Here is a 16061-nt window from a genome sequence, read left to right as displayed (position 1 = left end):
AGGCGCCCGACTATGACTGCCGCCAACCACCCCAGTGTGTACAACACACAGGCTTTGACCTGTAAACGGGCAAAGCCCGCCGGGCACTGCTCGATCATGTGGACGGGGCTTTTGAGCCCGCTGGAATGCCTCCTCATCACCTCACTCTCAAGATTGGAACTCCTATAACGCTCCAAGAAATCTTTAACCTAGCGAAAGAGCCGCCCACAAGGCGGCGATTCCGCTAATATACCAATAATGACAACGTTCGTAAATAAATACGTATTTTGATAACGATTTTATTATAAGATTAAACAGGCCAGTTAATAACGCTATAATCCATATCTGATATTCCTTACATTATCCCATATCTTCGTATCTGAAATGAACGAGGCGATATTTTTTCTAAACCATACCAGCTATTGTGATGGGGGTAGGGTATAGATTAAATCATAAATTTGTTTATGTTGATTGTGGTATTGATGGAGTTTCTGTTATCGGTGATAATAGTGGTTCTTGTGCGTATTCCAAGTAGTCTGATATTACCTCCTTCCAAGTCATCGTATTGTAGTATCGATGCAAGATCATCGTGTCATTTGTTGATATATAATCATTGTTATAGTAGTCTTGAAAGGTGTAAGCGAATAATTCATCACTCAATTCATTAATAATTTCTTCAATATTTCCGTCAACTCATTTTGAAACCAATTTCGTAATTTTTCTTTAAAACAGACTGAGAGCTGTCCATTACTGTGTGTGAGAGGTCCCATTACATAATTCCCGAATTCAGATTCACATAGGTTTTTCACATTGCTATAGATGTTATTCTCATTCGTAGCTCCGGACATGATTATAACACGTTAAAAAGTATACTTTCCTTGACTACACACGTACCCTTTTATATTAAATGCCGCTGCTTCAGTGATAAAAAATAATACTGTAGTTTCAACGAAATGGATATTAAAACAAACAATCTATTGAAACGATATCTTGATAATCCACTACAAAATAATATATTGTTACAACATTATACACATAAGAAAATATAAAAAACCGAAGAAAGAAAACACTCTGATGCAGCTAAATGGAATACAAATTTATTTTCAGCGCTCCCACATAAACCTTTTTTGTAAAATATGGTATGATCTTTTTGAAGATATCACCGACAATAATAATAAAACAATAATTATGACATTTTATATTTTTTTTCGTATAATATAAAAAATAATGGTATATTTTTTTAATGAGGCTTCCCATGAAGCGTTTATGGGGAAATTGTCTAAAATGTGACAATACCACAGTTCTGCATCATCCATCTTTCCAATAAACGTATTATTTTCTATTCATAGGCCCTACCAATATATAATATATTCCAATGAAGAACGTGAAGATTGTTATTTATAATTGAAAGCGGGGGAAACAATCGCTAGATATTCCAAACATATCGTATTTGATCGTCCCATTTATTTAGAAAAAAAAAGACCCAGTTATTTTTTCCTGTGGTCAGAAAATCAACTTAAGTTAAATATATAACATCGATGATCAACCATGTTTTGTTTTATCTTCAATAATTTTTCTACTGAAATTATGTTTTCACAAAATAATTAATGGTGTAAATTGCATTGGACATAATTATATGTGTGTTTAACTCTCATATCTAAAATAAATTAAAAAAACAACTGTCGTTTTTAGACATTATTGCCTAAGAAATAAAATGGAAATATGGGTAAACGTTTATAAATATTATTAGTATAGTTAATATTATTAATCCTATTATAAAGATAAAGAAAAGAAATATCCCTTTCCTGATTATAAAGAATATTGTTATAATGATTTTTCGTTATGAGACGTTCCATTTTCGAAAGAACCTGTGATGACTCTTATTCTACTGTATATATGGTATCTTCTCTCGCATGAGGTTCAGTGTAAATATCACAGGGTCCTCTAGAAGAGGGGTGGCTGTTTTGTGAATTGAAGGCAGCCTCAGTAAAGTCAGATTTGTTGATTGTTAACTGGGTCGATGCCGTAGAAGTTTCCATTAATATAAAAATTTACCGATAAGGTAGATAAACACCTGGGACACGTTGTCACCGTTTCGTCGTGTTAGTTTTTAACCAAGAGTAAAAACCCATACAGTGTAAGCAATAAAATATAGGTAGTGTGTTTGTTATTGTATCCTTTTTTTTTCCAAGGCACAGGGATTTTTTTTATATTTTGTTTTACTATAAATACAATTATAAGGGGTCTTAATTATTATATTCCGGTTGTGTTTTTCAACAAAAATATATACAGACTACGGTATCATTATGATGAACAGACAAACTAAGAATAAACAAATAACCGAACAATCAAATACTAACTCGGTCGGTGAAATAGAGGCTCGTTATCCTCATCAATATCAACAACCGCTGAAACACAAACAAACGTTTTCTGGATGATAATTCCTCCCCAATTTCAATTCCTAAAAGACAACAACAATCCTTTTCTCAACTTTTATACCGCCCACCGTCACCACAAACAACGTATTCGTCATCATCGACAGCAGCCGCAATCAAACTTACATCATCTCAAACGAGAAATACGTCGGTGTAGTATGACAATGTTGAAGTAATTCCACGTCCCTCAATTTATTTTAGTACTATGGAATTAAATAATAAACGAGAAGAAGTAATGAGCATGATAGAGGCCGTTCTGGCAGACGTTACCTCCGACAATAATTCGTATAGTGTTTTACCCGATGAACCCCAACACCTAAATTCTATGGTGACTGAAAATACCAGCTGAAAAATAAAGTATATATGTACACTTATATTATCTCAATTCACTAATAGGTCCATAGAGAACCAACTAATTTTCAGCCTGCTCTTAAACTTAGAAGTCCACAAATGGGATCTGTAAACAAGATGAAAAGATATATTATTGTGGATAGTTGTCTTAAAGAATTAAACGTTCATCTATTGGAAGTAAAGTGTCGTCTTTTTTTCGGGAGGTGGAAATTATGAAGATATTCATAAAATAATAGATAAAGTTAATTGATCCATTAATTAAAGAATGGTGAAAATTTAATACAACCCACCAATGTACGTAGACCCCATAGAAAAAAGAAATGTCCTCTCCCATGTAAGGATATCCTCTCTAACAGACCCACAATATCAAGACGAATGTCTAATGATCGCATTAATTTGGGAGTACACCATTTTACTTTTATGAAAGCCACCACCACCAATAACAGTAATATCAAGGATGTGGAAAAAGAATTGAAATTTTTCTATAATACTCCATTGGGTGGTATAGTACGCCCAATGGGAAATCCATATATGGTATAGGATCGAATTTAGTAAATTTCGAATCAAACATTTGTGGATACTCAGACAAAATAATTGTCCTGTGAACGCTTTAAATTCATTTAATATAAATTTGTATTGGAGTTCACGACGGTAATTTAGTATTATATTTGTCCTATTTTAATAGTGCATGTTATCGCCACTCGCAATTGTGCACGCCGGCCACATGTTAAGTGAAGAAACTGTTTACAACTTAGAATAAATAGTTTACTAAGCGAGATGGAGCTGGAAGCAGCCGAGTGACTGCCTGAGGGACAGTCTATCGCCTTCTACTGTAAAGGCAACATCTTGATTCTCGTCAGCCAAGACCTTTCTGAAGGACATTAGAATATTTGTTCTCGTTGGTCTAACCCTCGACCCCAAAACACGAGTGTGATTGTGAACTGTTGAATCCTCAGACTCTACAGGCATGGGAAAAGTCCCGCCCGACAGTCTTCACTACTGAGTTAGTGGACTCCATGCCCAGGAGACTTAACAGCGGGTGCTTATATCAATTATTAATGTAGCAAATGTAATAAAAGTGGTTTCTTAAATACTTCACTCTGCAAGACACAAATTTTGTGAATATACAAACTTATGTGAAAAACTTCTTTTCGTAATATTTCGTCCACCTTGTTATACTTTGACTTTGTGAGGATCCACGTACTTTTCTTCGCACGTGTACGTAAAAAAAAAGTATCTTTCAGGAGTAGTGCGATGAATTTGGAACTGAACAATCCTGTTGTGTCGCTAGGGTTGGTTGGCGTGATTGGGAGACATTTCCTACCAGTTATGGTAGGCCCAATTTAATCGTTTCATTCCAAATATCAAATTTCTTCGTTGCATTATAATTGGTGAATAACAGTATACCTTATGAGCCTTTATCAAAAGCCTTCACTCGTGGCGTCATTTTGTTTTGCACAAGAATTATAAAGATTTTTTTTACCTAGTGCACGTATTATTATTATTATTATTATGGATTTCTGTACTGTAATAACTAAATAGTTTGGTACACTAGGAAACCGTTATTATATAAACAATTACGGTTGAATTTTCATTTTTAAACATTTTTGTAACATGATGACGAATATCATATTATGACGTTGTGTATATGTGCGATCTTTACAGTTTAATTTACAGTCCTGTGATTCCAAAGGCGGTATAACATACATTCTTGGATACATAATAAAACATGCATTCTAGGATACATAGTAAAACATATTTCAAGTGCAAAGTTACACACTTCAAAAACTTACCATCAAACCTGTTCCTGGAACATGGAGCGATTAGTTCCAAGCTCCAGACGGATGGTGTACGATTTTTCTATATATTTGAAGTAAATAAATAAAAATATACTATCACTCGCACGTAAAGGTTGTTTTTATCTTCACACAAGTCATAATCCTATAGTTTAACACCTATACAATAGTAGTTAAGTTTTGCTTCTATGTTAGACTGTGAATCAATGAAATTTAATTATCTAAATCAAAGTAATTAATAGAGTTAACTTTCTTCACTATCATACAAAAAAAGGATAAAGAAATGGGGAACCGTGCTGGATGATACTCCTATTTCGTGGCAATTCCTTTAAGACTTGGACTCGTTAAACTAAAGATGAACCAAGTTTTATTGTAGAACTTCTGGGCGTCTACGGAGGAGAAACCAGCCCGCTCAATGTTGGTCAAGATATCGCGATTCATGTGGCAGCCGTCAAACAGGAATGACCAGAACCCTAGCCAGTGGCCCACGTCCTGCAGCTTCCTCCTCAGGCCGTGCTTCTGTAAGTCGAACTCCGCAATGTGTTCTATAAAGTAGTATTTGCCGCCCTGCAAAGAAAACTTAATAAAATTTTCGATAAATGGAAAGACATGGTTATATTGTTATTTCTGAAGTTTTATCTGTGACCAAAAAACTGATAAATTATCTAATTTTATTTAAAACCTCTGTAAATATTAGGTTCAGGTCGCTTACTCTGTCACGTGTGCTTTCCTGCCAACATAATACTGAGTGAGGAAAATCTAAGAATAATTTATTTATATAGCAAAATTATTGCAATGGGACTAAGTTAAAAGCAGTGCGACAATAAATGCTTAAAAGATCACCTTTCAGAGAGGATTATGGAGAACATAAGCCTTAGACATCGAAGATGCAAGCTCTAGCTATAAGTTCCCCCCCCCCTCCCCAGGAAGTACTTTGATAAAATTCCAAACAATGATTCAACCTTAAGTTCTTTTACGCTTTTCACAGTCTATTATACAATTGCCAACACCTTTATCTTATAGCTACCTTAAAAGAACAAGTATCCTTATTCACATAAAGAACAAAGAAAAAGTTGAAGTGATTGAATAAAAATTAATTTACCCAAGAAATATAAGGGCAATTATAAAGATTATATCTGTAAAGCAATAAATAAAATAAACGAAAAGTCGAATCTACATTTTTGTTGTCACCCGATAATTAGCCTCCAGTAATGGTGCCATCACCCAATAATTAGCCTCCAGTAATGGTGCCATCGAAATATTTCTGTGATCTAAATAGATTAAATATACCTTTTCCTGGGGACCGCTTTCGTACCAGAATTTAAAAGATATTTCTGGTGAAAATTCAACCAAGAAAAATAAACGAGAAACAGAAAGACGGGCTATCATTTGTATACTGTACTGTAAATCACAGGCTCGTGAGAACATTAATTTATCACACTGTAATTAACCTAAGTATATAATTGTAAACTTCACCGCTACTACTTTGCCCAATTATTACTTTTCACTCGGCCTGTCGTTAAAATATTTTTTCCTTCTTGGCAGATTAGGCGGTGGAATTTTTCGATATACTTGAACCTGGTTATTGTAACTGTTAGTTTCCCTGAAGTCGTTTATAACCTAATATTGCCACCATATTATACCATGACTTTCGGGGTTTTGTATCAAATGTAAACAAAGTGTCAAAACATAGGTTTTCAGACATGGTTAATTCGATGAAACCATTATTTGCAGTATATGGCAAAAGCAAGCTGGCAGTCTTTATATATAGTATCACATTCGCAATCAAACTTGGTGGAAATATACAAATATGAAGTGTATAAACGTATATTTTCAGTTACGAGCATTCCCGTTAGACCATTACTTACATGATTTAAAAATAGCAATGTTCTTAATGCGGCCAGATGTCTCTATTAAGGCACAAACGAGAGCTACTGAGGTATGAATGCGAGCACGATCTGCACGTGAAAAAGCATGGCCAGTTACCATGTGTACAACTGATTCTTTTGCACGCCATAATCTAGCCAATCCTACCCAGCTAAGAAATCAGAAGGTGCAATCCACCAAGACAAAGATTTTTGTCTAGATCTTATGCATTAGCTACTACTCCTGCAGGCTTTAGGTGTAATGACTATTAGCCCCTGACTAACAGAGTAATACTTATATAAATGTGGGTTATATGCATTAGGTTTATAAAATTACATCACCCACGGTAATTTTCCATGAACAGTGAGTTGTCCTGCATCGATCATGTAATAGGTTGTCTCCATGGGAAGTCGCGTCTCGAGACGCTAGACTCGGCGATTAAGTAACCGGCTCCTGGAAAGTATACTGGCAGTCTCCACTCATCTTTCACACCTGATGGACTTACGGACACAAAGCTATTATTGATAAGCTGCTTCCATTATATGTCTGAAAAACTATGTTTAGGCATTTTGTTCATATTTCTTTCATGTCTAGTTGCAAATACTGTATATGATAGTAGGCAGGCTACCAAACAGGGAGGTACTACCACCTTGGAAGATTTTGGAAGCATAATGTTTTGTCTAATGGTAGACCCTACTGCCATATGGAATCACGAAAATTGTGACCAAGTCCCAGGTTGCTGATCTGACTTTCTGCCTCATTTACACAATTGTAGGGTCTCAATTGTTTCTCTTACTATTGACAAAACAACATAAATGGTTTCTCACTTTTGATTTTTTTTTGTATCATCACATTTCCCCATGTGGGTCAGTGACATGTGCCCGGGTGGGCTAAAAAAAATAGAATGGCAGCCATTTTGGATGCAATCTCGAATTCCTGAGCTACCACGAGGAAGATGTTCGGGTTCTTTTAATGTTTTTTTTTTATTACACTGTTATGAGTCTTTCCTGAAGTTTTCAGCTTGTTACCAATTTGTTCCAGGTTTGAAATCTATTTGAGCTAGAACTCTGACTAATATTTTTCATGCAAAGATTAACTTTAACGAATTTTACTGCCAAGCTGGCAACCTTTATGTCTATCCGGAAACTTACTTCACCCTGGTCGCAATCTCTGACCGGAGCACACTAAAAAAATCTCTCTCCATCCATCTCACGAAAGGGGTATCCTGTTGTTACCCAAGTCTCTACTGATGTATAGCTAGCCCCATGTGGGAGCCATCTATGTTAATAACTCGTTGTCCTAGTCCTGTTTGTTGGAAAGAAGTATCTCATGTTTTAGTGATAGCTTCTACTCGTCCAGTGTTAATATTTTCTACTCTTATCAGCATTTGCACATGTGTATATATATAGTCCCCTTCACTGGTGCGTTTACTGGGGCTCGTCATACGAACATTCAACAAATCATTACATTGATATATTCGTTTTAATATTGTTTTACTTAGATTCCATACTATGTTTATTATTGCAACTTTCCTTCTGTCGAATGTAAACAAACCTAAGGCAGCCACACTGCAAAAACCTTTTGTACATGACATACGTATCTCCCCATACTGATGAATAATTACCAATTCTCTACATAGCTCGGCTAGAAAATTTACCTTCATTTTTTATTCTCCAACTGGGATCTACGCCAGATACTCAGATGAAGGAAACTTATGGGTTCCTCCCAATGCTTAAGACTCCGAGCCGGCCACCGTTATTTAAGCAACGTAAAGATTTTGCAATAAAAATGAAGTACCAAGTAAGTGTTATAATAATTACAACTTGTTGATCAAACCTACCAAGGTTAGTGCAATATTTTTTTTTCATTTATTGGGCACCCCCTACATCCTTGTGTTAGGTGAAGCGCAGAAGCGTTTACAGCGCCCAACAGGGAAGCATGCTAAGTTCATGCTTGCCTTATGTCGCATGAGTTAAGGGCGTAGAAGCCTGAAGAGTCAATGGTTTTTATGTCTAAACAAGTTATTGGCAGTTCCAATAACTTGTCCGAATACGAATTCGCAACTTTCGACTTACAGCAGGTACCTACTTTGCTGCTAGGTGAACAGGGATGAAGGGGACTAGGAAGAGTGTCCAAACAACTTCCGCCGACCCGGGAATCGAACCCGTGACATCTTGCTTGCGAGGCAAGAACGGTACCGCTCTACCACCAGCTCCCCCTGTTAATGCAATTTATTTATTTATTTATTTATTTATTTATTTTTATTTTATTTTTTTTTATTTATTTATTGGGCACTCCCCTACATCCTTGTGTAAGGTGAAGCGCAGAAGCGTTTACAGCGCCCAACAGGGAAGCATGCTAAGTTCATGCTTGCCTTTATGTTTCATGAGTTAAGGGCATAGAAGCCTGAAGAGTCAATAGTTTTTATGTCTAAGCAAGTTATTGGAAGCCCCAACAACTCCCTGAAAACGAATTCGCAACTTTCGACTTACAACAGGTACCTACTTTGCTGCTACGTGAACAGGAACGAAGGGGACTAGGAAGAGTGTCCAAACAACGTCCACCGGCCCGGGAATCGAACTCGTGACATCTCGCTTGCGAGGCAAGAACGGTACCGCAATATGCCTTATCGGTTCTCAAGTTGAGGTCAGAGGTCAGGCACTGAGGTGCCAGGCCAGCATTCTGCCCGCTGGCTGGCTGGCTGCCTGCCTGCCTGCCTCTTACGTATGGGAATACAGAGGCCAACTTACCTCCCATCATAAGAGGGTTGCGCCTCCCAGCCACCGTTCACCACCTGTGTGCCACACACCACACACTAAGGATAACCAAACTAACTTCTACAGTATTTCGTGCATTGTGAAACAGAGTGTTATACTTAGTGACTTCACATCAGTGTCAGTGAGCTATGACCATGTGTAAAGTGGTATTTGTGGGTGTAGTGTAGTATCAGTGTGACGGCTTCTGGCATCCACAGTGCCCTGGTGCCCGCGAAGTCTACTCCCAGGCCCTTGCCATGTGACTCCCAGCCCTCGCTTCGTTGATGGTTGGCGCTTACTACACGTGTTAATGACTTCATATGGTGTCTCAGGTGACTACAGTGGTTATACTGGGCTGGTGGAAACAGGCATTTATCAGTGAGCTGGTGAATATTGGGTGTAACTCCTATCAGTGTTACTCAAGGCACACTTCCAACAACTCAGCCCATTCACACAAGTCCCTGTTACCTGGACACGGCTGGCCTATATAAAGTATCACCTCTCTGCCCCAGTGTATAAGGCCTGGATTCCATTTAAATCTAACCATGGCAGGAGTCAACGCCGGGCGGCGCTCTGCTGATGCTCCTGACGAAGGAAACGAAGAAGATGAGGAAGACCGTCATGGCGACACTGAAGCTGGCTTTCAGAAGGTTAAGACTCGTCAGCAGAAATGCAAAATGAGGACCCAGGGAAGGAAGCAGAGTAGAGCCAATAGGTGCATCCCTCCCATCGCTCCCCGGGCTAACTACGTGCGTCTTGTCATGCCATGCCTTGCCTTGCCTTGCCTTGCCTTGCCTGAAAACACAACCAATTTGATGAAGATTAAGTGGTTGAGAGCCCTGAATGGGGAATATTGCAGGGCTACGCTGAATGTTGTCATGCCAGGGAGCGCACCTCGTTTCGTCCATGTAGACCGAAAGGAAACGGATGCTATCCAATGCGTCATTGATGGAATTTCGGCTCACTGCATCTCATGAAGCGAGATTAACCTGTCCGACCCCAAAAAATTTAGGAATACCTTGTCACCCACTTCCCCAAGGGTATTCCCTCCAGTGGCGTTCTGTCACTTCCGGACGTCCACAGAGCAAGAAGACTTTTATAATTAAGGTGCACAACTTAGTAGGATCATTATTGTTTGGAAAAGGGAGGAACCACCTCCTGAGGAATACTGCTTCTTCGGCAAGTATGGTACCTCTAGTAGCATCTCAAACCACCTAGTCAGTGATCATTATGCAATAATTACTGAATACACTGTTGCTGTTAAGTGTCGAACCCCATCCTAAGCCCAGAATTAACTTCCAGATAATCTTAAACTACACTTCAAGGCCTACATCCACGGATGGTATGCTGGATATACACCTAGGTCAGTGGATAAATTTTTGCTGTGATCTTGTAAATGTCATTACCACATATTATACCACCTGGTTAAGTCAAGGAGGAAGGGGGGGCAGCACTAAACCACCTCTGTGGACATATGACCCCCATCCACACCAAAGAAGGAGAGAAGGTAGAACAGCTTGCCAACACTTATAAGCAAAATAAAACTAGTGATAACCTCGTGACATTCCTCAAAGCTAACAGAGCATTTCGTGAACTCAAAGGGCAGGTGAGAAACACCTATTGGGAACAATTCTTACAGATTATTAATAGAACAACCACTCTAGCAGAAGGGTTGAACAAAATTAGCCATTACCAAGTTACCCACCCCAGTCCAACTTCATCACAGCCCTGCAGAATATGCTGACATGCTATTAGACCAATGGTCTAGTGCGTCACAGATCACTTCCCTGCCTCCTGACATACAGCAATATCGTAAAACCACACACATTAATAGGGGGTTTCAATATTGAAATGGCCTGTTCCTCATCAGACCTTACGGACCAGTTTCCTATAACGCACCACGAACAAAAAAACAGCACTAATAAAAGGCGAGTCATCCTCCCCTGGTGAGGATGGCCCAACCTATAACACCGAGAATGTTAAAAGAGGTCCTTAACCCTCCACTCCTTGTCCTCTATCAAATGAGCCTCACACGGGGTATTCTGCCTAAGACATGGACTCAAGGAAACATAGTACCAGTCCCTAAAGCTAACTCTCCAAACTTCAGGCCCATTTCACTCACATCCTGTATGTGTAAAGTCCCTGAATGAGTTGTTCTCAACCGTCTCATATTTCAAGTCAAAGACAAACTGGCCCCTAATCTGTATGGGTTCATGCCCTGACAGAATATCTTGTTCACTCAAAAGATAAGACCCAATCAGCCTTCATAGACCTTAAATCAGCCTTTGGTGTAGCTAATAGACATTATACTTGACCAGCTAGCTAATTTTGACATCCAAGGTAACCTTCTTACATGGATAAGGGGATATCTGTCCAACAGGTATGCCAGTGTTCTGTTTAGGAGTCAAAAGTGCCAGAATGAGAGCATTTGAGCTTGGAACGCATCAGGGAGGAGTGTTAAGACCTATGCTCTTTAATATACTGATGCACAAGCTTATTGCTGGCAATCCAGTTCAGCTAAACAAAGCTGTAATATGCTATGCTGATGATATCTGCATTAAGACACAGACCAAGCTCAGGCTCCAAGCCTTGCTGAATGTATTTGCTCGGAGGACTCTGGAATGTGGTCTCATAATATCTGTTGACAAGACGAGGGTCCTCAATCCTCGTCCTGCTCATCCTCTGCCTCTTGACTTTAACATTAACAGCATGCCCTTGGAATTATGTAGCTCTTATAAATATCTTGGAATTTGTGTGAACGATGCAAACTTTGTCGGCAACCTTCGTGCCAAACTAATGCAGTGCATTAAACCCTTCAGAACCCATCTTGGCAAGGGCTATGGAATTAACATCGTCTATGCTCGTACTTTCTCTCCACTTCATTCGTTCTGTAGTTGACTATCATGCTCTCCATCTTGTAACTATTCTGCCTAAACAACTCGACACCCTTGACGTAGTGCAAAATGAAGCCATGCCCATCATTCTAGGATGTCCAAAATCAACCGAATTGTAAACATTAGGAAAGAGCTCAGACTGCCCTCCCTATGTGAGAGGATTGCTCTACATAATACCATATTTTGTGTCAAAGTTTTGAAGAACAACGATCCCCAAACTACAGCTCAAACCGAGTTGATGTTCTATCTAAGTAATCCCGACTGTCTCGCTAACCTTCCACAAAAGACTCTTTGGGGCGTGGCTTCATAAAAGTATTGCAGATCTCTTGAAACTGAATGTTCCAATCACCAGACGAACCCATTAATGTCTGGGGTGATGAGATGTAATGGGATGTGTCACATTAGAAACTATTATGAGACAGAGAATATTAAATCAAGTGAATGCTATGCTTTTACTGATGGTTCTGTGCAGACAAACACAAATAGTGTCATACAAGCAAAGGCTGAACAACTGGGCCAGCACAACACAAACTGAACTAACTGGAATCTACTTAGCTATTGACTACCTTAAAGATAATAGGGGTGGGGTGATATTCTGTAACCCTCAAAGTGCTTTAAAATTAATGAACAGCCCGTCAGGTTCTATGTCTATAGTTGTATGTGCTATTAAAAGAAATGTGATAACTGCTAATGAGAACTCACGTATTGAATTTGCGTGGATTCCGTCCCATTTTGGAATTGGGTATCATGACAGTGCCGTTAGACTGGCCAATGAGGCATGTAAGAAATGAAATGTTGACTGACCTTGGCCTGTCCAATGCTGTACTGAAACAAGTCAGAATCATGAAGTCTGATCTAGAAGAACTGAGAAATTCAGAGAGGCCTGACAGTTGTAGAATTAGAAAATATGAAAAATTTTGTGACGAGAGGTATTGGTATGGCCAGCATAAGGACAGAACCAGACAATGTGATGTAGTCGCGGCCAGAATTGTGCTAGGATGAAGGCACACCTGGCAAGGTTTTTTTTTTTTTTTTTTTTTTACCAGGACACAGGTCACTCACCCACATCGGGGCCTGGGGGGCGGGGGCGGCGAAAATGTAGTAATAATAATAGTCATAATAAATAAAATTTGATATAATACTTCATCATCATCATCATAATCATAATCATAATAATAATAATAATAGTCCTAATAATTCATAATAATAATAATAATAAATAGTCCTAATAATTCATAAATAAAATTTATGATAAAACAAACAAAGTAAAATAATGATACAGTAACTGTAATAATATTAATAATAAAGAACTATAAATAAAAAAATGTATGTTGTGTTGTCAATGGTAAGAAACAATGGAGACCCTGCAATTGCGTGTAAATGAAGCAGAAAGTCAGCTCAGCAACCTGGGACTTGGTCACAATTTTCGTGATGCCATATGGCAGCAGGGTCTACCATTAGACAACACATTATGCTTCCAATATCTTCCCAGGCAGTCGTACCTCCCTGTTTGGTAGCTGCCTACTACCTATACTCATACCGGAACACTCAGCATGTAAACTTTGTGATAAACATTTAAAGCATACACTTGAACACTATATTAATGAATGTGACACTGCCAAAGACTACACACCACCTGGCTTATTGTATCATGAACTTTGTAATTACTACATTGAATCGGGGGTGCTTGAGGACATTCTTGTCGTTTATCCAAAATTTGCTAGCCCACATTGATTAATCTTCAATTAGAATATGACATCCAATGTATATGAAGCACTCTTCCATGGTAGTGAACAGTGACATCACCAACACGACTCTGACCCGTATAGACTGGTAATGAATATGATGTATTTCTTTGTGTACGAACCTCTGTCCTGCATGGCAGTGAGAAGTGACATCACCCACATGAATCTGCCCTATATATATACTGTTAATGAATATGATGTACATCTTTGTGCATGAACCTCTGTCCTGCGTGACAGTGAGAAGTGATACCACCCTCAGTGTCAAGACCTGACTGAATTACTCAGAATAGGCACTGTTCTCCAAGCTGTGTCAATAAATTTGTTAAACTAAAATCAAGTTTTTTGGCGTGACACACAGACACGCACTACCAAAAGGATTACCTGGCCATGCAGTTGCTGCTTTAGACATGGGGATGACTAATGAAGACCCCCAAAATTAAATAGGGTTTTATGAAATAAAAACAAAGTGGTGACTCACGGACGCCAGGACACGGAGAATCTCCCTCAGAATCGTGTCAATGTCGGGCACACTGCAGAGCATCAGCGTCACCACCACCACGTCAATACTGTTGTCTGCTATCTGTTCCATGTTTTCAGCTGGCAGAATAAAAAACAAATAATGTTACACTCAAACACACTTGACAACGAGGTGTGAAGACCGAAGAATTTAATATGGGATAAATGTGTTCAGGTTTTATAAGATTACAAAATTGTATCGTCTTGTTTGGGATGAAAAGGTTATAATGGGATCTAGAATGTATAATGCAGAACAAATTGTTTATGTGTAATATGTTCGTTTACAGGTGCAGCAGATTAAATTAATGAATGATTATTAATATTGTACGATCTTAGCGCTGCAACAGTTAAGGTCAAATGGCGCAGGCGCTAATTAATGGTAAAAAAGAACCAAGATCAATCTGATGCATAATTAAAAAAAATGGAAAGAAAAACGACCCATAGGAAACGACAAGAATAAAGATATCTGTAAAAGATTATAGGAAGCCAGCCACCTTCAAAAATATTAAGTCTCCTCCCCCAGCACCGCAGAAAGAGTAAGAACCATCACCCCCACGGCACCCAAAGTAATGCTTTCACTGCCGGTCCCCCAGACTGGGACACTTGACCAGCTTGTGTCCGTAGTCAAGAGTACCAGGCATCTGGTACCGCCACAGATGTACCACCTCGGTTATCGCCCGTTTTTTGCCGATACTCACTCCAGCCCACTGGTTCTGCTACAAGCAATGGGGGGAGTCATTCGGAGTACAGTGTGATGTCACGATGGGGAAGAGACCTCCGTTGGGCTGGTCTGCAGCTGCCATCACCTATGCGTCGGTTGCCTCTTTACCCTCAACCCCGACGAGAGCAGTTACCCAGCAGAACTGGACCACCTGTCCATGCCGCTTGAATGGAAAGAGTCCCTCTAAAATTTGGACGACCAGTGTGGTAGTGTTTTTTTGTACCACACACAATTGTTTTAAATCAGTTCTGGAACTCTTAAAGTGGCAGGGCTGATGTAAGCCCTTCTTCTGGACTTGTTTTATTGTTGAAGAGTCTATATACACAATACACCTTTTCACATATCCGTTGAGACATTGTTACATAACTATTTGACACATTTCATAACCGAATGGCAACACATATCAAATGACAATCTAAAATAACTGTTCGTTCATGCTAACGGAAGTGATTGACATAAGTTATGAAGTTGACAGATGTGAACAATAAACCGACAGTCTACATATAGTTTGTGAATGTAACAATTGGAGAATGACATACCACCAACAGTTATTCTAGATTGTCTTTCGATATGTGTTCTGTCATTCGGTTATGAAATTTGTCAAATAGTTATGTAACAATGTCTCAACGGATATGTGAAAAGGTGTATTTAGTTTGGGGGAGAATGTATTGTGAATTCTCTTCAGGGGAAGTGTTTATGTACACTTGTATGGGAGCACTTAAGTTAGGTGTTCTCCCCTGAACTAGTGATAAGAGTCTGCCCTCTCCTCTTGCTTTGAGCGTGAGAGAGGAAGGCATCGGATGGGATGTGTTGCTTAGTAAGCTTGACCTCGCTCGACCCGTGAAGTTACTAGCTCAGCGTCTATAATGTGAATAACTCCCGAGTCATTGTTGAATAACTTATCGAATAGTGTGGTGTTATTCGTTTGGGCGAATATTTATATAATGCAAAGGTGGTTACACCACTCGGCCACCGCCAACCGAATCCTCACGCTTTAAATCC

General features: G+C 39.0%; 1 protein-coding gene across 1 annotated transcript; it reads right to left on the bottom strand.

Annotated features, from left to right (window-relative positions):
• Window positions 1-981: 981 nt before the first annotated feature.
• LOC121856258 (methyltransferase-like protein 7A) lies at window positions 982-14419 on the bottom strand (the record flags this gene model as incomplete). The annotated part of the gene is given in 2 exon segments (XM_042351654.1): window positions 982-5128; window positions 14301-14419. Coding segments are annotated over 2 exon segments (377 nt in total), but the record flags the coding sequence as incomplete, so codon positions are not given.
• Window positions 14420-16061: the final 1642 nt, after the last annotated feature.

The sequence above is a fragment of the Homarus americanus genome, unplaced genomic scaffold, assembly GCF_018991925.1.
Source record: "Homarus americanus isolate GMGI-L3 unplaced genomic scaffold, GMGI_Hamer_2.0 scaffold48016, whole genome shotgun sequence".
Classification (NCBI taxonomy): domain Eukaryota; kingdom Metazoa; phylum Arthropoda; class Malacostraca; order Decapoda; family Nephropidae; genus Homarus; species Homarus americanus.
Note: the sequence above shows the minus strand (reverse complement) of the source record. Positions and strands in the feature narration are given on the sequence as shown.